Source organism: Neofelis nebulosa, chromosome 7, assembly GCF_028018385.1.
Source record: "Neofelis nebulosa isolate mNeoNeb1 chromosome 7, mNeoNeb1.pri, whole genome shotgun sequence".
Lineage (NCBI taxonomy): Eukaryota > Metazoa > Chordata > Mammalia > Carnivora > Felidae > Neofelis > Neofelis nebulosa.
The window spans coordinates 146,868,133-146,890,471 of record NC_080788.1 but is presented as its reverse complement, the minus strand read 5'-3'; the positions used below and the strand labels follow the sequence as shown (position 1 = coordinate 146,890,471).

The 22,339-nt window shown below is 67.0% G+C and overlaps 1 protein-coding gene across 4 annotated transcripts in view; it reads right to left on the bottom strand.

Moving 5' to 3' along the window:
* Positions 1 to 1,518: 1,518 nt before the first annotated feature.
* Positions 1,519 to 22,339, bottom strand: part of KIF26A (kinesin family member 26A) — a 42,169-nt gene continuing 21,348 nt past the window's right edge. For 3 of the 4 annotated variants that reach the window (XM_058740445.1, XM_058740447.1, XM_058740448.1), the window contains 12 exons: positions 15,775 to 15,964; positions 10,612 to 10,821; positions 10,057 to 10,150; positions 9,532 to 9,794; positions 9,235 to 9,418; positions 8,971 to 9,133; positions 8,478 to 8,640; positions 4,958 to 7,811; positions 4,070 to 4,275; positions 3,933 to 3,953; positions 3,400 to 3,550; positions 1,519 to 2,743 (listed from right to left, as the gene is read on the bottom strand). In XM_058740445.1, the coding sequence (XP_058596428.1) occupies positions 2,562 to 2,743; positions 3,400 to 3,550; positions 3,933 to 3,953; positions 4,070 to 4,275; positions 4,958 to 7,811; positions 8,478 to 8,640; positions 8,971 to 9,133; positions 9,235 to 9,418; positions 9,532 to 9,794; positions 10,057 to 10,150; positions 10,612 to 10,821; positions 15,775 to 15,964 (4,681 nt within the window). In that variant the 3' untranslated portion in view covers positions 1,519 to 2,561. The remainder of the gene's footprint in view (positions 2,744 to 3,399; positions 3,551 to 3,932; positions 3,954 to 4,069; positions 4,276 to 4,957; positions 7,812 to 8,477; positions 8,641 to 8,970; positions 9,134 to 9,234; positions 9,419 to 9,531; positions 9,795 to 10,056; positions 10,151 to 10,611; positions 10,822 to 15,774; positions 15,965 to 22,339) is intronic. The other variant, XM_058740446.1, reaches the window with a different exon arrangement.

Here is a 22,339-nt window from a genome sequence, read left to right as displayed (position 1 = left end):
AGGTGGGCTTCTCAGCCCGTCCCCTCAGATATCAGGTCCTGAAAGCCTGTGTCCCATCCCACCCAGAGCCCCACCACAGCCACCTGGACCCCTCGGCGCCTCCCAAATTCAGTGGCAGACAAGCAGGCTTGGTGGCTAGGCCTGAGCCCAGGCCGGGAACCAGATCTCCGAATAGAAAGGGAGAGCCCGGGGGTGCTCCGGGCTTCCATTGCCTCTGGCTGACATGGGGAGCCCAACCCCAGGGGCTGGGGGCCTTGCCATAGGCAGCAGGGAGCAAGAAGGCAGCCTGGGGCGGTTGGAGGGGGAGGGCTCAGTGCAGAGGACAGGAGGGGCCGGGGAGGCGTTCTGCACGCTGTCAAATGCTGTTGGGTGTGGGACCTGCTTCTGCCCCCAGCTGGGCCTCCCCCCTGAGGAGAAACCTCGTTCCCTCGTTCCCTCATTCTTTCCTCCAGCAAGTATCCCCTGAGGCCCCACTGAGGCCCAGCGCTGTGCCCAATGTGGGGGCACAGCAATGACTCAGACCCCACCCCACCCTTCAGAGGCCCCACGGAGGCGGGGAGTACAGGCAGAGACCATACGAGGTGTGGGGTGCAGGGCGGAACAGCCCCCGTGCCGGAGGGGGAGTCCCAGACCACACGAGGAAGGGCCCAGCCAGCTGGGAGGGGCCGTGGTGCCCGCACCACAGCCCGGGGGCCGGGGGCGCGCAGACGGGGTGGGGGCAGCAGTGGGGCTGCTCAGGACCAGGGTGTGAGCATCGGGCAGGGCCGCCTGAGGCCTGCAGAAGGTGCAGGGTGGGGAGGGTGGCCGTGCCTGGCGGGGGCTCCTGCCAGCTCGGGGGTCCTGAGCCTGATGTGTCCTGTGTGTCTGCTCATCTGTCTCCTGGAGAGACAGGCAGGGGACAAAGGAAAGAGATCAAGGGTCTCCCACTGCAGTACCTGCCTCAATTTCCCCAGCTAGCATGACCCCTGGGAAGGGCCCCGAGCCCGCCAGAAAATGCTGCTTCCCACCAGCCCAGCCCCATCCCGTGGACCCTGACTCAGTCTGTCCCTGCTGTCCCTTCTCGGTCTGTCCCTGCTCTGTCCCCTCTCGGTCTGTCGGTCTGTCCTACTCTGCCCTCTCGGTCTGTCCCTCCTGTCCCCTCTCACTCTGTCCCTGCTCTTTCCCCTCTTGGTCTGTCCCTCCTGTCCCCTCTCGGTCTGTCCCTGCTCTGTCCCCTCTCAGTCTGTCCCTCTCTGTCCCCCGTCAGTCTGTCCCTGCTCTGTCCCTTCTCAGTCTTTCCCTGCTCTGTCCCCTCTCGGTCTGTCCCTGCTCTGTCCCCTTGGTCTGTCCCTGCTGTCCCCTCTCGGTCTGTCCCTACTCTCCCCTCTCACCTGCAAGGTTGGTCCCTGCAGGGCTGCTGCAGGGCCGACAAGCAGAAGGTAAGTCCCCTGCTGTCCCGGAGATGCATCCTTCAATGCCTTGAGGCCACCTCACCCCAGGACCCTTGCAGGGCAGCTCGCCCAGTGAGCTCAGGAGCCATTTTAACAACCGATGTGTCTTTTATTCACAAAAGCTGCAGCAAGATGTTATCTACACATTTGTACAAAGGTTTGGACGCCCTTAGAAAATGCACAACGGTCAGAAAACAGAGCCCATTGTGCCGGGAACACATACCTCAGCAAATTCACCCCTGGTCTGCATTTGGCAAGAAGTGCCTCCCAAGGACCCCTGCCCTGCCCAGGGTGCCCCCCAGAAAGAGCCTGGCCTGAGGAATACCTTCCATAGAAAACCATAAAAACATAGATCATTTGTCTCCAAAGTCCCACTGCAAATACTGCATTTATAGGCAAAATGATATAAAAATATGAACCTAACAGAACCTTTACAAAACCCTTATCCCCCACATTTTTTCTGTGTGTGTTTTCTTTTGTTTTGTTTTTGCTTGTGGTTTTGGTAAGAATTCCTGCCGTAGAAGAAGGCGCCGTGTGCCTTCAGCTCAGCCCGTGGGTGCTGCCCTCCCTGTGTCCTCAGGACAGAGCAGGTCCTCGGGGAAGGGAAGGTGGGCCGTCCCTGCCCGGAGGACCCCCAGTTCCATCTGCAGAGACAACTGCACGCAGACCCAGGGCCTGGTGACCACTAGGGCCGGCTCTGCCGAGAGGAGACAGCTGTAAAGGAGAAGCGATCCTGACCTTCGGGCCTGCTGAGCCCAGAGCTGTCCTGCTACATGAATCTGCTTGGCTGGAGAGAGGCTCCTGCCGGGCACTTGGATGGCCACCGCGGCCGCCAGGCCACAGCCTGAGCACACCGTCTGCTGGTGTCTTGAGTCCTTAGCACCAAACGCAAAAAGGAGAGAAGTCCAGTTCAAGGTTAAAGGCACTTGTGTCGTTGTCTGGATGGTGACAGTCTCTGTCTCCGCACACTCGCTCCCTGTCCGCTCACTGCACTCGGCCAGCCCCTCCCTCACGCTCCCTCGCCTCTGAGACCCCCGGTCCTTCAGCCGACCCTCTGCATCCTCCTCTCTCCTACCCCTACCACATCCTCGCTCCCTCCCACGCCCCCTCCGCGCACCCCAGTGCCCAGCCTCAGACGTCCACCTCCTGCGGCCCGGGCGTGGCGGCGGGGGCGGAGACGCTGATGTCAAAGCAGGTGACCATCATGACGTGGGCCTTACACAAGTTCACGCACTGCTCCAAGGCGGCCGTGGCGTGCTCCAGGGCCGCCAGGTACTCTGCTGACTCGGGCTCCAGCTCCGGGTCCACCTCGACTGGGGAGGGACAGCAAGCAGCTGGTCAGGCCAGGGGTTCCCACGGGGCCGAGGAAACGCTTCTCTCCCCTCCCGGCTTTTGGGTCCCTGTCTGGGCCAAGGTGAAGGTGAGCAACTGGAGTTCTAGAGGGAAGTGGCTGGCTTAGGGGCGCAGCAGGCAAGGGGCACCAGGGTGGTGGGGGCACACTCTAGAGTCCTGCAAGCCTGCGCCTGCCTCCCGGGATGGGGATATCAGTTCTCCTCCCAGCAGAGGGGGGCGGGGCTCACACCGCCCCGCCCAGCAGGGAGGGGCGGGGCCACAGTGACCCTCCCAGAAGGGGGCGGGGCCACACGGCTCCTCCCAGCAGAGAGGGCGGGGCTCACACTACCCGCTCCGGCAGAGAGGGGCGTGGCCACACCGCTCCCAGCAGAGGGGCGGGGCTCACACTGCCCCGCCCAGCAGGGAGGGGCGGGGCCACAGTGACCCTCCCAGACGAGGGGCGGGGCCACACGGCTCCTCCCAGCAGAGAGGGCGGGGCTCACACTGACCCTCCCAGCGGAGAGGGGCGGGGCCACACTGACCCTCCCAGACGAGGGGCGGGGCCCACATTACCCCTCTCAGCAGAGAGGGGCGGGGCCACACTGCTCCTCCCAGCACCGAGGGGCCGGGGACTCACACTGCTCCAGCCAGCGGCCAGGCTCCACCATCAGCCGGCCCTGGGTCTCGGCCAGCTCCCCGCACAGGTGCTCACGCTTGGCCTGCACCTCTCGTAGCCTCTGCTGCCTGCGCTCAGCCAGCCGCAGCGTGGCACTGTTGCACGCCGGACCCTGGGGGGCAAGGGATGCGCGGGGTGGGGGGTGGGGGTGCTCAGGCATGGAGGGCAGCCCACTCCCATGCTCTCCCACCATCCCCAGCTTTGGTAGGAGGGTCTCCCTCCAGCCCCCAGGCCTGGGCCAATGTACGGTGGGGCCTCAGAGGTGGGCAGGGATCAGACCTGGGCCCCCCACAAGGTGGGGCTCCCACCAGGTGCTCCCAAAGCAGCCTGCCAGTGCCTGGGCCCAGGTTGTGGGAAACAGCTGTGGTAAAAGCTCCATCAGATGCAACTCCAAGGACAACAGTGGTGACCTCAGGACCCCTCGGACCACCCACTCCGCCCAAGTGGGCATCAGCGCCACCACAGGTTCAAGGTTGGGTAGTGCTGGTTCCTACCTTCTCCACATCCTGGGAAGGCTGAGGGCAAGAGGGGAAAGTAGGGTCAGCTGGCCGCTGGGCCACACCCTCCAGGGCCCACCCTGCCATCCCAGGACCTCTCACCACCAGCCGCCCAGCCCCCCACTGGCCCTGACCTCAGGCGGATCCTCCCTCGTGAGCGGGCGGTGCCGCTGCAGCCGCTCCACGTCGTCGATCTCATACACCTTGATCTCGAAGGGCTCCTTCAGGGAGCCGGCCAGGGGCGGGGGCAGGTCCACCCACTGCCCGGGGAGGCTGGGCTTGCGGCCCAGGGCAGCCGTGTCGGGCATTGGGGCTGGGATCAGCCGTCTCCTCTGCAGACCTGGAACAGAGAGCCGGGCCCTGGATGCGCGGAGACTGGGGGCGCAGGCCCAGGCCCAGGCCCCAGCCCCGGCCCAGCCTGCCCAGGGCCTGAGAGAGAAGACAGCACCGGGGCCAGATCCAGAAATCCCCAGCCTCTCCAGGCCACTTGTCACCTGGACAGCCACTCCAGCTGCCCCTTACAGCCTCCTGGTTGGCCCTCCCCTAAGGACAGCCCTCAATACCCCAGCCAGCCAGGCTGAGGCCCAACATAACACTCCCTAGCCCAGCTGCCCCAGGACAGACTCCTGAGCCAGGCCTGAGGGGCGCCCCACCCATAGCTCCCAGGATGTCCCTCCCTGCTCCCTACCCCCACCCTCACGCCCCAGCCACACCCCCCCCCCCCCCCACACACACACACACACAGAGCAAGGAGCTGGCCCTGTCCCCCCCAGGTCAGGGTAGGAGGCAGGAGCGGCCATGGCAGGGGGCTCCCATGCAGCTAGGCCCGAGCCCAGGGAAGCACCTGACTGGGAGCCCCAAATGCAAGGCCTCCCCCGGCTCCCGGTGCCCCGTCGGGGTGACCCGCACAGACTGGCACGCGCCAGCCTGCTCTAACAGCACAGCCCCAACCTCGGGGGTGGCAGGGGGTCAGAGGAGGGCACGCGTAGGTGCCAACAGCGGAGGGCAGCGCCCGCACCCACCTGTGGCCCTCTTCTTGGGAGACCTGAGGCTTCGAGAGCGAGCGCCGGGGGAGGCGGCCCCACTGTCGCTCATGGAGTCGGGGGCAGAGGAGGCACTGCCGGTGGCCTCGCTGTCGCGGAGCACGCTCTCATAGCCGCTGCTGCCACCGCTGTGGTAGAACAGGGCGGTGCGGCCCATGGCGGGCGGAAGCTCGCCACTCAGCACGCTGCTGTTGTCGCTGCCGTGGCCGCTGCTGCAGCGCTGGGGCCTCCGTGGGGCAGTCACCTTGCTATAGGGGGAGGGCAGCGCCGGGCCCGTGGGCGGCCGCTCCTCCCCCACGTTCACACCGCTGTCACTGCCGCTGTCTGAGTCCACTGAGCCCCAGGGGGGGCCGCCTCTGCCAGGGGCTCCGCTGGCTGCCAGCTCATTGACGCGGCTATGGGCGGCCCGGAGCGCCTGCTTGGTGCCCATGATGGTGCCGCGGCTGGCCTTGGCCCCCATGCCAGGCACTGCCCGTGGGGCCACCCGGGGCGCCGTCACGGGGCCACCGGGGGTCCTGCCCACTGCTGGGGTTAGTGGCCTCACGGGAACACCCAGAGCCCTCGACCCTGCTAGGCTGCGGCCCTTGCCCCCTGCGGCCGGGGGCTTCGGGGCCCCCACCCCCTTGGCTGGGCTGCCCCTACAGGCAGGAGCGGGCCCAGGCGTGGGGCTGGTGGACGGTACACCCAGCCTGGGCACGGCCCGGGCCGGCCTCCCGGGAGCTTCCCTGGCCTTGCCGCTGCTGTGCCCCAGGAGCTCACACCGCTCCAGAGAGCCGTGGGTGGTGGGACGGGACACTGCCTCCGCCTTGCCAGCCCTGGCCTTCAGGCTCGACGTGGCCCTGGGGACGGAGTGGTCAGCCCGGCCACCGGGCCTGGCCTCCTCCTCCCCTCGGGGGAGGGCGGCAGCCGCAGGTCGCGAGAGGCCCCCGGCCTGGGGAGCGGCCAGAGCTGGGCCACTCTTGTGCTCCAGGCTGGATTTGCGCACAGGAGGGGCTGGGGGGGCCGCCCCGCTGGGCCTCGGGAAGAGGCCTCCCTTGGGGACCACATTTTTCTTGCGGCTGGGGGCATCCTTCGGGCCGCCCAAGCAGGCAGCTGCGTCGGCCAGGGCGTCCCTGCAGGATGCGGTGGGCGTGCTCACGCCCAGTGTGGTGGCTCCCCTCCGCAGCGGTGGGATCTGAGCCACGGCCTCCGGCCTGTGGCCTGCCCTGGCTGCCACCTCACAGCCGTCCACGACCCTGCGGGCGCAAGGCAGCACGGGGGCCGGGCCGGAGGCCCTGCCGGCAGAGACCCCCTGGAGGGCACCACAGTCATCCGCCCGCAGCAGCCAAGGGTCCTCGAACAGGCCTCCGGGGCCCGGCGGGCTTGGGGCCAGGCGAGGGCGGCCTGCGCGGCTGGCCGCTGAGGGAGTCCTCGGTTTCCGGGGAAGGCTGGAGTGGATGGTCTGAGCCGGGGCTGCCCCCCATGGGGACACGGCCGGGCACTCCCGGCCACCTCGGGCGGGGGCTGCGGCGGCCGCTTCCCCGGGACGAGCACTCCGGGCCGGGCCAGGACTGTCCGATCGCCCGTGCTCTGTGAACCGACAGCGGCCGTCATCCGGGGAGCTGCCCGGGACGGGGGGGCCCGGAGGGTCGGGCCTTGCCGGCGAGTCAGGGCCGGCCCTGAAGGGAGGCTGCGGTGCGGGGCTGTGGCGGTCGTCCGCGCTCACGCTGACCTCGCTGAGCCGAGAGCCGATGGAGGAGCCCTGGCTGCTCCCGGCCCAGGCTGCGCCCTCGGAGGGCCCGCCGGGGGCCTGGGTGGCGTAGGCATCGAACTCGTCGTTGATACTGCTGATGATGCTCACCGGCCTCGAGCCGGAGGCCAGAGCCTGCAGAGAGCAGTTGCTGCCGAAGCTGGCCAGGCTGGCGGGGCGGCTGGAGCCGGTGAGCCCGCCCAGAGACAGCTCCTCCACCACCGTGAACACCAGCTCGTCCTCGCCGTTCAGCTCCACGGGCTGCTGCAGGGTCACCGTGGTGGTCAGCAGGCCCCGCTCCAGACGGCAGCCTCGTGCAGACGGGCGGGGGCGGCCGGCCTGCCCGCTCATGCCCACGGGGGGTGTCCGTGCCGCACCATCGGCGTCCGTGCCCGCGCCCCCGGGGTCCTCGGGGGCTGGGCCGGCTTCTGGCTGCCGAGGAGGCGGAGGGGCCGGGCTGGGCAGCGGCCTCCCGCCTCCGCCCGCGGCGACCTTGTCCGGCCCGGGCGGCGCAGGCCTAACGCTGCCTCCCTCCCTCTGGTCGGCGCTGGCCCTGGAGGGCTCTGGGGCACCCCGGCGGGTGTCCGGGCCGGGGCTGCCTCGAGGTGTGCTGGCCGCCAGCGGGGAGCCCACAGCCTTCCTGGGGGCGGCGGCCTCGGGCGGGGAGGGCCTCCTGGCCCCGCAGGCCGGGCCGGGCTGGGCCCCACTGGCGACGCTCAGGGTTTCGGAGGGGCCCTCGCCGCCGTCAATGCCCTCCAGCCGCTCCTGCAACTCGGCGAAGGTGCTACAACGGAAGTGGTCGGCGTCTCGAGGGCCCTGGGAGGGCCTGCGGCGGCTCAGCGCGGGGATGATGGGCACGAAGTCAGGCGGGCCCTCGTTGTCAGTGAGCTCGCGGTCGGACAGTGCCGTCCCGCCAGGCCCCACGTAGATGACGGTGTCGCAGGACTGCTCACTGCTGGACGAGCACTCGGGGTCTCCGGGTGAGCTGGGGGCCGGGCGGCCAGGGTCAGGGGCCATGGAGCGGCGGAAGGGTCGCAGGTGCGGCGGGCGGCGGGCGCGGCCTTCCTCACAGGAGCTGTCCCCGCCCGAGGAGCTGGACGCGTACTGGGGGCAGAGCAAGCGGGTGAGCGGCCGCCTTACCCACCGCTCACCGCCGCCCGCCCCCCCCCCCCCACCCCGCCCCCGCGCCCCAGCGACACATGCCGCTCACCCCCCGGGAGGACGCGATGGCAGCCACGGCACCGGGGTGGCCCCTGGGGTGGGGCCGCCGCAAGCCCCAAGCACAACCGCACCTTCTCCGGAGCCCAAGGAAATAGCATTAAGCCGAATCACAGGGACGCGAGGACACGTGGCCACAGCCACACCACCCGTAACTGCGAATCCAGGATTCAGACCCAGGTCCATGTGACCCCGGGGTGGCCCTCACACCACCCTCCTGCCCCTCGGAGGGCTGCCCGGGAAGTTTTCTGCCGGTTGGCGCCAGGGGGCCACGGGGACCCCGCCAGGTTGCCCGGACCACAGGCCTACCCCTGTGCCGGAGACACAGAGGCCAAGCAACCCCAAGCCCCCCTCGGGGACAGGCTCCAGCCCTGCGTCAGATGCCCCGGGCCCAGGCCCGGCTCCCTACCTTCTCTGGGCAGAGCCCCACGGGGCCAACCAGAGATGGGCAGCAGGCGCCCCACCCCGCCAGGCAGGGGCCCTCAGAGGACGCAGGACCCTGGGGGGGGGGGGGTCCTCAAGGTGGGAGGGGCAGAAGGAGGCGGAACGGACCTTGACCTTCTTCCTGCGCAGGCGGTGAATGCGGGCAGCCAGCTGCACGGTGCTGAGCGTTTCGGCATGGCGTGCTGGCGCGTCTGAGACGTGGGCAATCATGGTGGCTCGGCAGCTGGGGGCGGCCAGGGACTCACGCAGCAGCATGGTGAGCCTGTGCTCCCTGGGGGCGAGGGTTGCTCAGAGGCTGAGGGCCCGGGGAGGGGACGTCAGGGTGGGAGGCTGGGCGTGCGGGGTGCTACGGGGCGGGGGGGCGGGGGAGGGCAGGACACAGGCCCCTCGCCGGGACGGGGCCGTGCCTGGAGCCCAGGCTCCGGTCGGGCAGCCACCCCGTGGGGGCCCCCCCGACGGCAACGCCCGGCAGATGGGGACGAACAGAGGACCAAAGAGCTCAGGGGTCCAGACGTACTGGGCAGGCCCGCCCTGCCCTCGGCTGGTTCCCGGGGGGCCACCCCAGGGCCGGAGCCCGCCCACCGAGGAGCCCGCCGTTCACCTGTAGGGCACGTGCTTGGCTCCGCTGACCAGGGCCAAGATGACGCTGCCCAGAGCCGACAGAGACAGGCACGGGGGGCCCCCGGAGGCCTCGCCGCCCCTGCCGGGCGCCCCCTCACAGCTGCCCAGGTCGATGAGATGCAGGCGGCTGCGGCCTCCAGACACTGAAACCACAGGGCAGGAGGGTGACGGCAGGGCCCCAGGGCACCCAGACCCCGCCCGGGCACGGCCCTGCGGACGGGAGCCACACCGGGCGGACACCTACTTCCGCCGCGGCCGCACTTCTCCATGCGGTACTGGTAGACGTGCAGCGTGAAGAGCGTGTGCGAGCCGCACCGGGCGCCCTCGCTGCAGCCGGGCCGGCTGGTGCTGCGGGCCGCCAGCGCGGCGTCCAGGTAGAAGGCTGCCTTCTCGGCCGTGGGCGCCCGGAGCTCGCTCTGGTTCTGGAGCTGGGGACAGGCGGAGGGGACAGCGCCCCACAAGCTGCGGCCCGCGCCTACCTCCCCACGGCCCCCTCGCAGCCCCCCCCCCCCCCGAGACCACACGCGGGGCCGCGGCGTACCTGCGCCCCACACCCCGGGTCCTCGCGCAGGTACACGCCCGGGGACTGGGCGTCCTGGAGGCTGCCGGAGGCCACCTCGGCCAGCAGGTCCCGCAGGCTCTCGTCGGGGCCGCACACCTCCGCGGCCGACATGCGGACGGAGAAGCGGGTGCCCGTCCTCTCCTTGCGCTCGTCGATGAGCCTGAAGAGCCAGGAAATGGCGCAGGGCACGACACCCAGGCTCTGAGGCGAGCTGTCCTTCCCGATCATCGTGTAGGACTTGCCTGGGGGCCACGTGGGCGTGTCAGGGCCCCCCCACTCAGCCCGACATGCCCTGGGAGCCCAGCCACACCCGGCCTCCTCCCTGGACCTGCCCGGGGCCCTCGGGGCCGACTGGGGGCCACTGAGACCTAGGGGGCCTCCTCCAGTCCAAGGCCCCCTGCCCTGCAGGATGACAGGGTTTGGGCTTTCCCTCCGTGCAGCCCCCTCCCCACCGGGAAATGAGGCCCAGAGACTGCAGAGAGGGGATGAGGGGGGGATGCTTACCAAGGCTCATGTGGCCAAAGGAGAAAATGCAGCCATCAGCCCCCCCGACCACTGCCTGGAGCACATCAGCCACTGTCCCGGAACAGACCTCAGCCTGGGAGGGGGGGCCCCGGGTGTCAGGCAGGCGCCAGAATCGAGGGAGTCGACACCCAGCCTCCCACCACGCCTGTCTGTCCCCAGCTCACAAGGTGGCCAGGCCGGCACGCACAGGACCGAGGACACAGACCTCCACGTGCACACGGGACACACACGGATGGGATACAGACACACAGCGCACAGGGCGTGAGCCTCCAGGCACACAACTCACACCGCCGTCGTGGAGACCACACCACACCCAGCACACAAGCCTTCCACAGAGCCCACCAAAAATCGTGCACTTCCCCAGGCCAGCAGCAGAGTCGGAGACCCCCTGGGCCGGTTCCAAGGAGGAAGGGAAAGCAGAAGGGGCCGGGCCTGGGCCGCTGGCCTCGCTCTTGCCGCCCTCCTCCTTCCTCGCTGGGCACCAGGAGCAAGCACAGGCCCGGCCCCGGCCCCGGGGGTGCCCGCCGCCCTCACCTGCTCCGAGTCCTGGGGGAAGACCGCATCGAAGGCAAACATCTTGGGAGCCACAGCGGCGGCTCGTCGGGGGCCCGAGCTTCCTGGGGGCCCGGCGGCCGGGTCGTACAGGGTCACCTGCTTCTTACGCGGGTCCACCTTCAGGAAGGACGTGGGCTCGGCCGAGTGCTGCGCCCCCTGTGCCGGCCAGATTCGCAGCATGACCTTCACCTGGCAGGGGAGGCGGGAACGGGCATCTGAGCAGCCGCCCGCCCAGCGGCCGCTAATTACAAGGCAGGAGGAACTCGCGCGAGTTGAGACAGCGGGCCAGGCCCCGGCACGGGGATCCCCACCGCAGGAATGTGGATGCCTGCACCCCAGCTCCAGCCAGAGCAGATCCCGTAAGAGATCAGCCAGGCAGGCAGAACGCGAGGCTCAGTGACAGGATGGGAGCCTGGTGTGGGGGCAGTCAGCACAGGAGGAGGAGCAGGGGCCAGGACAGGGGAGCACGGAGTCAGGGAGCACAGGGTGGAGGAGCATAGGAGGAGCATGGGGTCAGGGAGGACGGAGGGGGAGGGGGTTGGGTGGTGGAGGACAGCAGGGGGAAAAGTCTGGAGTGGGGGAACAGGCTTTGGATGCCCCCGTGAGCACAGGGATGGAAGTGTGGCACCACAAGTGTACCCGCCTACCCTCGATGTGGGGTGTCTGGCCCGCTCACTGACTCAGGTGCAGAGCTGGAAGCTAAGCGAGCTCAACCCGAAGGCACAGAGCCCCTGGGACCAGAAGGAGCCCGTGGCACACACACAGCGCGGCTCTGGGCCCAGCGACCCCCTCCCAGGAGGGAGGAAACACTGACAGGTCACACAGCCTGAGACCCAATCCCAAACTGAGGGCAAAGGGAGAAGGAGGGAGGGAGGGGCAACCAGAACAGGCCGCAGACACAGCCACCCCCCCACCCCCGCCGAAGGAAGATGCACAGGCCACACTCCTGCCCATGGAGCCCCAACCCGGGGTGCTGCCCCGCACCCCCACCCCAGCGGCCCCAGGTCAGCAGGCCGTCAAGTGCAGCTCCCAGAAAAGCAGGCGCGGGATGGGGACTGGGGCGGCCCCCCAGCGAGGATTCCCTCCCCACGGCCAGAGCAGGGCGGCCCCAGCCCCCATGTCGGTCCAGCCTCTGCCTCCTCCAGGGAGCCCCTGCCTCTAGCTCCTCAGCCGGGGTCCGGTCCGGCACAGGGAGAGGAAGAACAAAGGCACAAAGGGGGCTGGCTGGAGAGCCATGATGCCCTGGGAGGGGAAGCTGGGGGAGCCAGCCGGGGACCCAACCCAAAACCCCACACACTGGTGGGGTCCCGGCCAGCAGGAGGACACGGTAATCCTCCCCAAGAAAAGGCTCAATTCTGCCAGGAGGTGTTGGCGACACTGAGGCCTGGCCAGGGGGGCACAGGTGGGGGAGTGGAGGAGAAAGAACAGGGCAGGATGGGGGAGGGTGTTCGCCTGGGGGCTCTGACAGGTGACCGCGCAGCCTCAGCTCCCGCGTGACCCTAAAACCAAAAATAGACACAAAGGCGTGCCCCCCATCCCCCACCCCCCACCCCTGTGCCAGGCTCCGCGGAAGACTGGCATCCACACAGCTGGACCACCAGCCCTGTCGCCCCCAAGGGAACAGAGGCTCAGCGGGGAGGGGGGCCGGGACCTGGCCCCAAGAGCCCAGCGCAAGCTGAACTGCAGACACCCCAAAACCTGCGTGGAGAACAAACACCCCAAACTACGTCTCGTGCAGGGCCGTGACCAGGATGCGCCCCCCGTGAGCTAGGGCGCCTCCTGGGAGGGGCACCAGACCCCACTTTCTGCTGAAGGACACCACCTTCCACTCCCCAATGAAGTCTTCGATTTCTCCGCTACAGCGTAAATCAAATTACCAGACTCATTTCAGAGCCAATATTTTTCACGGATTTAATTGTAAGTGACAGATACATACGCGGGCAAGATTGGTTTACTGTGGGTAGTTCCGCGAGGCCCGTCTTCTCCCCTTCGGCACGTGGCAAATTGACATGCAAAATCGCTCCAGGAAGGGGGGGTACGTTCTCAGGGGAGAAGCGGAAAGAAAACACTTTTCTGCTGCACTCCCCGAACCTGGGCTCCGTCGGGCGAGAATCGATTCCTTTATTCCCCGACGACACGAACAAAACTATTTCATTTCCAAATGCTGCTGCCAAGCAGACGACAACGTGCAGTTCGCGGTAATTTCTGGCAATTTTTTTTTCAGCATGAACTCCTGGCCACTTCAGGAGCCAAATGGGTTGTGCAGATTGGAGGGGGCTCCTAGGGGGTGAGGCCCTCCGCCTGGGCTCCTGCAGGGCAGGAAATGCGCCCGGTGCTGCCTTCTGGAGCCAGCGACATTCATCCCCACTCAGGGACCCACGGCCTGGCCTGCGGGGAGGGCGCAGAGCGGCCGTCGCCCTGTCCTAGCCGAACGCACAGGCCATTGTCTGCAAGGATCCTGTCATCACAGCCAGGAAACGACAGGGTCTTTGCACCAGACAAGGGCATCAAGTCTCTTCCCCAAATGTTCAGATATTACAAAGAGCCGCGGAATGCTGCCAGGTAGGGAAAAAACACGTTTTGCATAAAAAAGGGCTTCTACTCCTAAGAGGTGGCCCGGGCGGGCGAGGGGGGAGGGGCGCCGCTCAGCACCCACAGAAGCGATGTCTTTTTTAATACTGCAAGATGATGACTTACCTTAAGTAGCACATTAATGTCAGGAATTGAGTGTAATCTAACTTCTTTTCTGTGACAATATTAAACGCCTTTCAAGAGGCATTTCTGACTATGCGACATTCGTGCAAAAAACAGCCCGGGAGCCAGGGAGGGGGCAGGGGGTGGGCAGTGAGGGGACTGGGGGACAAGGGCTCCATGTGGAGGGACGGGGGCAGGGGGTGGGCAGTGAGTGGACTGGGGGACAAGGGCTCCATGTGGAGGGACGGGGGCAGGGGGTGGGCAGTGAGTGGACTGGGGGACAAGGGCTCCATGTGGAGGGACGGGGGCAGGGGGTGGGCAGTGAGTGGACTGGGGGACAAGGGCTCCATGTGGAGGGACGGGGGCAGGGGGTGGGCAGTGAGTGGACTGGGGGACAAGGGCTCCATGTGGAGGGACGGGGGCAGGGGGGTGGGCAGTGAGGGGACTGGGGGACAAGGGCTCCATGTGGAGGGACGGGGGCAGGGGGTGGGCAGTGAGGGGACTGGGGGACAAGGGCTCCATGTGGAGGGACGGGGGCAGGGGGTGGGCAGTGAGTGGACTGGGGGACAAGGGCTCCATGTGGAGGGACGGGGGCAGGGGGTGGGCAGTGAGTGGACTGGGGGACAAGGGCTCCATGTGGAGGGACGGGGGCAGGGGGTGGGCAGTGAGTGGACTGGGGGACAAGGGCTCCATGTGGAGGGACGGGGGCAGGGGGTGGGCAGTGAGGGGACTGGGGGACAAGGGCTCCATGTGGAGGGACGGGGGCAGGGGGTGGGCAGTGAGTGGACTGGGGGACAAGGGCTCCATGTGGAGGGACGGGGGCAGGGGGTGGGCAGTGAGGGGACTGGGGGACAAGGGCTCCATGTGGAGGGACGGGGGCAGGGGGTGGGCAGTGAGTGGACTGGGGGACAAGGGCTCCATGTGGAGGGACGGGGGCAGGGGGTGGGCAGTGAGTGGACTGGGGGACAAGGGCTCCATGTGGAGGGACGGGGGCAGGGGGTGGGGAGGGAGCTGGTGTACCACGGAGGAGACCCTGCCCCAGAATACTTGGGTGGGGACCCCAGAAGGAGGTGGCAGAGGCTGGCTACACCCCATAACACGCCTGAGACACGAGGCCCGCCCTGCCCACCACCCCCCCCCACTTTCAGAGAGAGCTGGCCGAGGGAGCCAGCGACAAGGGAGGAGGCCAAGGTCAGAGCTGTTAGAGCCCTGTCCCGCAGCCACTCTGCTCAGTCGGGGTTCGTGTCCCCAACACATACACCTGCAGGTGGGCGGCACTGAGGTTCCCAGGACCACCTACGTGGCGAGGCTTGTCGGGGTGACAGGCGTGAGAGAAGGCTTCCAGCAAGAGCAGGCTGGCAGTCGCTTGAGGAGGAGGGGCGCAGCAGGAGGGCGGGGGGGGGAGGGGGGGGCAGGGAGCGTCAGGGGAGTGGTCCGGGGAGTGGCTCAGGCCCCAGGCAGGGGACCCTCTGTGAACACATCAGACCCCTCTGCAGCCCAGGCGCGTGGGGCAGACCGAGCCCAGGGGAGCATGGACCCAGCCAACCAGCCTCTGCAGGGTGAGCCTCTGGGCGCTGGAGAGGCTGCGCCCAGTGCCCGGGTGGGTGGCCGGCCGGCCGGGGGCAGGGGTGTGCGGCAAGGGGGCCACCCCAGTCCCAACCACCTCGGGGAGGCGCCTGGGAGTGGCCAGCACACAGAGTGTGGGCAGAAAGTCAGGGGAAAATGTCGGGGTACACACTCAGGGTCAGGTCCAATGCTCACCCCCACGGCTGTGTGACTGTGCCTCAGTCTCCCCACCCTCCATGGGCACAAAGAGCCCACCTCACAAAGAGCCCAGCTAACATGCTCACGCGGACCCCACACATGCAGGACCCCGAGCCGGGCCAGGGTGTAGTTCCCAGCAAACCACATGGGGCCAAGACGGAAACCCAGTATGGGCAAAAGGCCACAGGAGCCAGGGGTCAGAGCCAGGGGCCAGATGGCCTGTTCCAAGACCAGGCAGCTGGGCTCCTTCCCCCCTCTGGGCCTCAATTTCACCACCTGAACCAGCTGATCATACGTTCCCCTTTCCAGGGGTGGTGGCAGCTGGGATCTGCCCGGACTCTGAACAGCGGAGGGCAGCGTCCCAACTGACACACGGTAGGGGGGCTCCTGGGGGCCAGACCCCAACCCCCAGCCCCCGGGAGCCCTGACTGTCCCACCCCACTCTGAGGCCACAACATGCCCCTGGGACCCCCACCGCAGTCTCCTAGGCTCTTGTCGCCACCCAGAGCAGCCAACGTGGGCCTGGGCCTCAGTCTCCCCGTCCGTACCCCACCTCATCCAAGCTGGGAGAAGGAAGAAGGGTCCTTCCACCTCCTGCGCCCCCTCCCAGCACCTACTCAGACACCCCTGGCTTCGTCCCAGCCACCAGCCCCCGGGGTCACCTCCAATCAGGAGCAGGCCTACCTTTCCGACACCGCCGAGGTTGTCCTTCACCTTGGAGGCGGCCCTGAGCAGGCAGGGGGGCGTGGGGGGCGGCCACAGCTGCAGGACCCCGCTGAAGTCCGTGGGGTAGGGGGAGGCGCCGCGGGCAGCAGGGGCTGGTGGCGGATGAGGTTTCTTGCGCTTGGAGGCCAGGCTGAGCTTCTGGGCAGCCCTGGGGAGGGGAGGACGGGGGGCCGGTGGGGGCACTCAGTGCCGTCCTTCTCACCTGCCCCACCCCGGGTGCGACCCACAGCCCGTACGGCCCCAGGGCTGGGGTTGCTGTGTCCTATCCCTGGCGGCTGGCTCAGTGCAGGCCGGGTCTCCTCCAGCTGCCCTGGCCCCCCTGCCCAGCAGCTGCTGGGGGGATGCGGAGGAGGGTGGCTGGAGCGTGCTGGGGTCAGCCACTCCTAGGCCGGGGCACCCAGGCGTGTCGACTTAGTCTCTGTGCCTCGGTCTCCCCATCTCTAACATGGGTTGCCATGACCAGCACAGGCTCTTGTGTGCAACCCCGATGAGCCGAAGGGTTCGAAGCACCCTGCAAACCGGAGGAGCTCAACAAAACCTAGTGTTCCCATGGTTACCGTGGCCCCCGGCCCCCTCCCCACCATACGGACACTCGAGCCCTGCACGGTGTAGCCCCACCGACCCCACGGCACCCCGGGGGAATGTGCAGACCCCCTGAGTTTTAACCCACCCCGACATCCGGTGCACGTTTGAGAAGCACTGTTGTGAACCCCCAGGGGACCGTCACAGGCACACGTGCCCCACGGGCCCACCACGCTCCCACGGGGGCTCCCGCAGGGGCTCCCGCAGCCGTCCAGCACATCCTCCCCCGGCACCACGTGAGAGTTGGCTCGCGTCAGCCCCCGGAGCCCGCACCCTCCACTGCAGGCCACCAGGCTACCCGGCACCCACCCCAGGCTCCCAGCACGGTGACACCAGGTGACACAGATACGAAAGAACACACCGTGGGCCCTGGAGCGCGTTCAGGCCCCGTGCCCGGTGCGCAGATGGCCTGGCCTCATCACCTGTCCACGCGGGTGGGGCCCCCGTGAAAGGGGGGCAGCCGGGATGCGATCCGAGCTCGGGGATGAAGCACCCGTGGCACCCGCGGGTTCCACCTCTCTTCTGCACCCCGCGGTGCCCGCCCAGCCCTCAGCCAGCCTCCCGCTCAGCCATCTACCGCCAGCGTTTTGCTTAACCCCACTCATCTTTAATAGGAGTTGTCTTTTAAGAGACCCCAGGGACGGCTTTCCTCCTAGTGAGGTGTCGTGGCGGGAAATAAAAGTAATCTACGATGCGTGGCGGGTCCTTAATAGAGCGGTGGCCGGTGGTGCCGGTGCGTGCCCGGGCCGGGTGGGGTGGGGGTGTGGAGAGTGGAGCCCACAAGCTGTCCAGGAGGAGCCCAAGCATCTGGGGCGCAGGGAGCCCCGAGCCGGGCCACCGGGCTTCTCTGGCCACAGACCAACAATAACCCGATTCCTGACTGAGCCCACGTACTTGTAAACCTCAGAACTCCCTGCAAGGAGAAGACCTTCGTCCCACCCCCCACTGCCTGAGAATCACAGCAAGTCAGGGGCAGAAGGGGACTGGCAGCATCGCCTGAGGGCAGGGGACAAGAGCCACTCTGAGAAGGCAAGGCCTCGGCCACAGCCCAAACTTGAGTGTGACCTGTCCCCGGGGGTCAGTCAGGGCCGGCAGGGCGAGGACCAGGGAGACCTGGGCAGGGGCTGTGGGAGGAAATGAGGCCATTTCATCAGAGCCTCGGCTCCTGGTTCTCCTCCGCCCGGCCCGCTGCCCAGCCTTGGACTCCTGTCCTGGACCCCAGCCACCCCGGGTTCCGCAGAGGCTTCCCGCCAAGCACTCAGGGGCGGGGGGAGGGGGGAGCTGTAGCAGGACTTGGAGAACATTAGCGCCCAGCAGGCAGCCCGGCCCCACCTGCCCCACACTGCCCCCAGGGGCTGAGGTGGCCAGGGAGGGTGGGACTCTGAAGGACTACGAGGCCCCAGGATTCATTTCCTCCTCTGTAAATAGGTACAGTGGTGCTCATTCCCAGGATTTCAGGAAAGCCCAGAACAGAGGGGCCGCCCAGCACGAGTGTGTGGAGGGTGTCCGCCAGGCCCTCAGGCCGATGGAACAGGTCAGCAGACAGCCCTGGCCAAGGCAGGCCTCCCCCACGCCAACAGCCAGTTCCCTGCTCCTCCCTAGGTCGGGCAAGATCGGCCTAGGACCCTGGCGCTGTGGGGGGCGGAGCATCCTGAACCCACACTCCTAAATCTCCAGGGGACGTAGGGGCTGAGAAGGACCCAGGGTTGATGGGTAAGGTGGTGGAGGAGGACGGAGCAACTCAGGGTCACAACCTCCAATCTGCACGACCAGAGGGCAGTGCTTTCTTGGCCTGGTGGGTCACACACGAGGCCAGATGGCTCCTGTTCCCTCCGTGATCCTCTCAAGAGCCAGGGGTTTGCGGCACAGACCTCAGCACAGCTGGTCACCCTCAGGGCCCTGGCAGCAAAGCACGGCGAGGTGTCCTTCCCCCAGACACGTTCCGGTCACGCCTGGACAGGGGCTGGGCCTGGCACTCTCTGAGGTCCCGCCAGCCCTGGGAGTCGGGAATGCTGTCGGCCAGGGCTCCACCCTACAGTCTGACCTAACTCAGGGCACCCTCTCCTCCCTCCTCAGCCCTGCGGTCGGCCCCCAAGGGGCTGGGAGCTGAGGAGCTGGGCCCTGGCCCGCCTGGCCCTCCAGGTCCTGCCCTTACAGGCTCACCCCACCAGGCGTGACTCAAAGACATGTCACTGCATTAACAAGGGCCCAGGACGGGCACTCTCTCTTTTGATGAAATCCAGGCCCCTGTTAACAGGGACAAACCCAGCAGCCACACCTCGGTGTCTATGGCCTGGGGGAGGGGGCCCCTGGGGGCCGGGCTTGCCATTAAGGGCTGCAGATTTCTGGAGGCCCAGGCCTGGTTTCTGACCAGGGAAGGTGAAGAGAGCAGTGGGAAGGTGCCACCAGGCCTCACAGAGGCTAAGAGAATACACAAGCACCACACCCAGGACCATGAATGCCCACTGCGTTGTCGGAGGTGGGGGCCCAGGGCGGGACCTGCAGGGGTGACGAGTAGTGGAAGGCGAGACACGCCGGGAAGTGCAGGCAAGTCTGAGTGGTCGGGCTCTGAAGAGAAGGCTTGGAAAAGCAGGAACTTCACCTGCGCATCTAGCTCTCCGCATCCTCAGAAGCTATTCTTCCAGGAAGCCTGCCCTGATGCCCCCAAGCTGGGCTTCCCAAGTCTCTGCCTCCTGCTACTACAGGAACCAGTCCCTGTCCTGAGAAACAAGTTTATAAGGCCGTGTCCATCCACCAGGCAGAGTCTCAGAAGGGAAGGTGTCTGCCAAGCCCAGGGCAAACACCGGGGAAGCTCGGGACGCAATGACATGGCTAAGAGTGAGTGAGTGAATAGATGGGTGCATGGGTGAGTGGGCGATGAGTGCATGGGTGCAGAGGTGACCGGGTGAGTGTGTAGGTGAGTGGGTGAGTGTGTGGCTGTGTGGGTGAGTGGGTGTGTGGGTGAGTGGGTACAGGGGTGAGTGGGTACGTGGGTGAGTGGGTGCAGGGGTGAGTGTGCGTGGGTGAGTGGGTGCAGGGGTGAGTGTGTGGGTGGGTGGGTGCATGGGTGAGTGAGTGCATGGGTGAGTGGGTGAGTGGGTGAGTGGGTGCGTGGGTGAGTGGGTGCAGGGGTAAGTGGGTGCGTGAGTGCATGGGTGAGTGGGTGCAGGGGTGAGTGGGCGCGTGAGTGCATGGGTGTGTGGGTTAGTGGGTGCGGGGGTGAGTAGGTGAGTGGGTGCATGGGTGAGTGTGTGGGTGCGTGGGTGCAGGGGTGAGTAGGTGAGTGGGTACATGGGTGCAGGGGTGAGTGGGTGCATGGGTGCAGGGGGTGAGTGGGTGAGAGGGCGCAGGAGTGAGTGGATGGGTGGCTGGGGGATAGACCCCTCCAACATCCCTCGGGGAATATTTTGCCTTTTTACAAAGAACAATTGCCTCTCACAAACCAGGTGACTGCACAAGCAGGTGGCCTTGATGGTGAGGCCCTTCCCTATTCGAGGAGGCAGCCAGGGCTTTTTGGACACGTGTGTGGCCCCCACTCCCACAGCCGCATCGTGTCACCTGGGAACTTCACCTCGCAGTGGAGACACTCTCGGCAGAGCCGTCTTGCTCGGGGTACCTGGCTTATGCTGACCGCGTGCCCCTGGGCGGTGCCCCCTCTGGCTGAGGACCTCTGCCTGGCCACCAGGCCGGACAGTCCTCGGGTTGGGCATCCAGGCAGACACCCAGGAGGGGCTCCACCGAGGTGGCAATGCGGGGGCATCTATGAGTGCGGGCGGGGGTCCCGGTACCTGAAGAAAACCTCACCTGCCACCTCCCCAGCCCCTGCCCAGGAGACCCCAACAGCTCTTCCAAAGCATGTACATTCAGCGATTTGGGAGCTGACCCCCAGAAAGACCCAGAAGGGTGGGCGAGAGACCACTAGAGGAGACATCTTAGGAGGAGGGGAGACGGCAGAGGTGAAGGGCAAGGGCACCCCACGGTAGGAGCAGGAAAGCTGGGGAAGGGGGTCAAGGCCTCCAGAGAGAATGTAATTATGCCCTCCCCACGGAGCCCGGCCTTGTCGGAGCTCTGGTCAGTTGGCACCCTGAGCTCTCGGCCACAGCTGTGGCCGCCACGTGTGAACGGCCCATCCAGGCCCAGCTGCGGGGAGCAGGGCGCCAGGCCTCAGCCCTGAGCCGTACAGCACAGCAGCATTAATGAGGTCCTGGGCACCCGGCGCCCACGCGACCACTCTCTGCCTTGGTTCCCCAAATCGGGGTGAGGGGCTCAGAGGTCCTGGGAAGGCCCGGGGCGAGGCTGGCCCCCAGGGAGTGCTCCAGGACCAAAGGAGATCCCAAACTGCCAACGGCTACCCCATTCCGCCTCCCCCGGCCAATGCCAGGCTCCTCCTCACCCCTCAAAGTCCACCTCCGTGGCACTCAGCACCACGGACAGCACTCTGCCCTGTCCCTTCACAGATGCCACACGGCCATCAAAGGCTGTCTGCACAGATACCCACCCCCGCTGGCCAGGGGGCAGGGCCCGGCGAGGGGCAGAGGTGGGAGCACAGAATGTACACTCAGCACACGCCTGAAGCCCCCCAGGCCAGGATCCGGCAGCTCCACGGCCCCCCAACACACACACTAAACAAGAGAGCGGACGTATGGTACACAGCACTCCCATCCCACCCAGGGGGCTGTGGCCCAAGTCAAGCACAAGGTCCGATGGCCTTCCTGGCCAGACACCCACCCCCCAACTTGGCCCGTGCCTCTGCGAGACGCTGCTACGATTCAGGGCTGGTTCAACAGGCTGGAAGTAATGGCTGCGGGCAGTGCACAACCCCCCCCCCCCCATCAGAAAACTTGCCTCCCGCTGTCCCCACACTTGTTTCTATGGTAACTTCCCAAGGTCAGCAGCAGCCTTGCTCCGATGGAGACAAAAGGCAGCCGGCACCTGCTTAGCCGGCCACAAGGTTACTAATGAGCCAGCGTGGCCCCCAGAACCTGGGACCACTGGAGCGCTCCTTCCTTTTCAGAAGGCTTGAAATCCCCCTGCAGGCACGGCCCAATGCAGCAAGCCACTACAGAAAGCCCTAGACACGGAGGCTAACCAGGTGGGGACGTGCCCAGCTTGGCCCTCTCGTCCCCTGCACGGGGACTCCCCCGCCGGCCCCACAGCCAGTGTTCGCCAGCCCATCAGCACCCCCCTCCCCGCCCCCCGTCGGGCCTCACAGCCCCACAGCCCGTGCTGATAAGGCACCTTGCCCCTCCACCCGCACATGATTCCTGGACAAGCTTATCAGTGCCCGCCAGGGCTGCTAATGGGACAGTGACCCGCATCTGGGCCTGCCATTACCACTCATTACCACCATTACATCCTGTAATCCACAGTCCTCCGCTGTGTCTGTCCTATCTGCTGAATCCCAGGGCCCTGGCGGGAGGGGCAGGGGCAGGGGAAGAGAGCCCCTCACCACGCACCACTTCCCACCTCCAAACCTGCCGGGCCTGGGCTACACCAGCCCCCGTCCCCAGCACCTGGGGCCAGCAGGGCCGCAGCTAAGCATCTGGGGGACCAGAGCTCAGGCCGGGACTGGACCACCCAGCTCCTGGCCGACGGGGGAGCTGGATCTTACAGGGACAGATGTGCCGGCAGCCCCCCGGGGAGGGGAGGGCAAAGCGTGGGGTCTGGGTGCAGCCTGCCCTCCAGGACGCCCTCCTTCAAGCCCCGTTCCACTCCCCCGCCCCCGGCTCCCCGACTGGGATCAGCCTCTATCTGAGGCCCAGCCCACACCGGCCCAGGGCAGGCCCCAGGACACCCGTGGCTGCAGCCCACCCCTGGTGCCAGAGGCCTCCACCGCCGTAGACACGGTGCCCATCCACCGTGGCCCTGCCGCTCCCCTGCCGCCCTACCAGGCAGATCGGCCACAGCTCTCCCAGGGAAGGCCTGCAGGCCACGGGGGCCA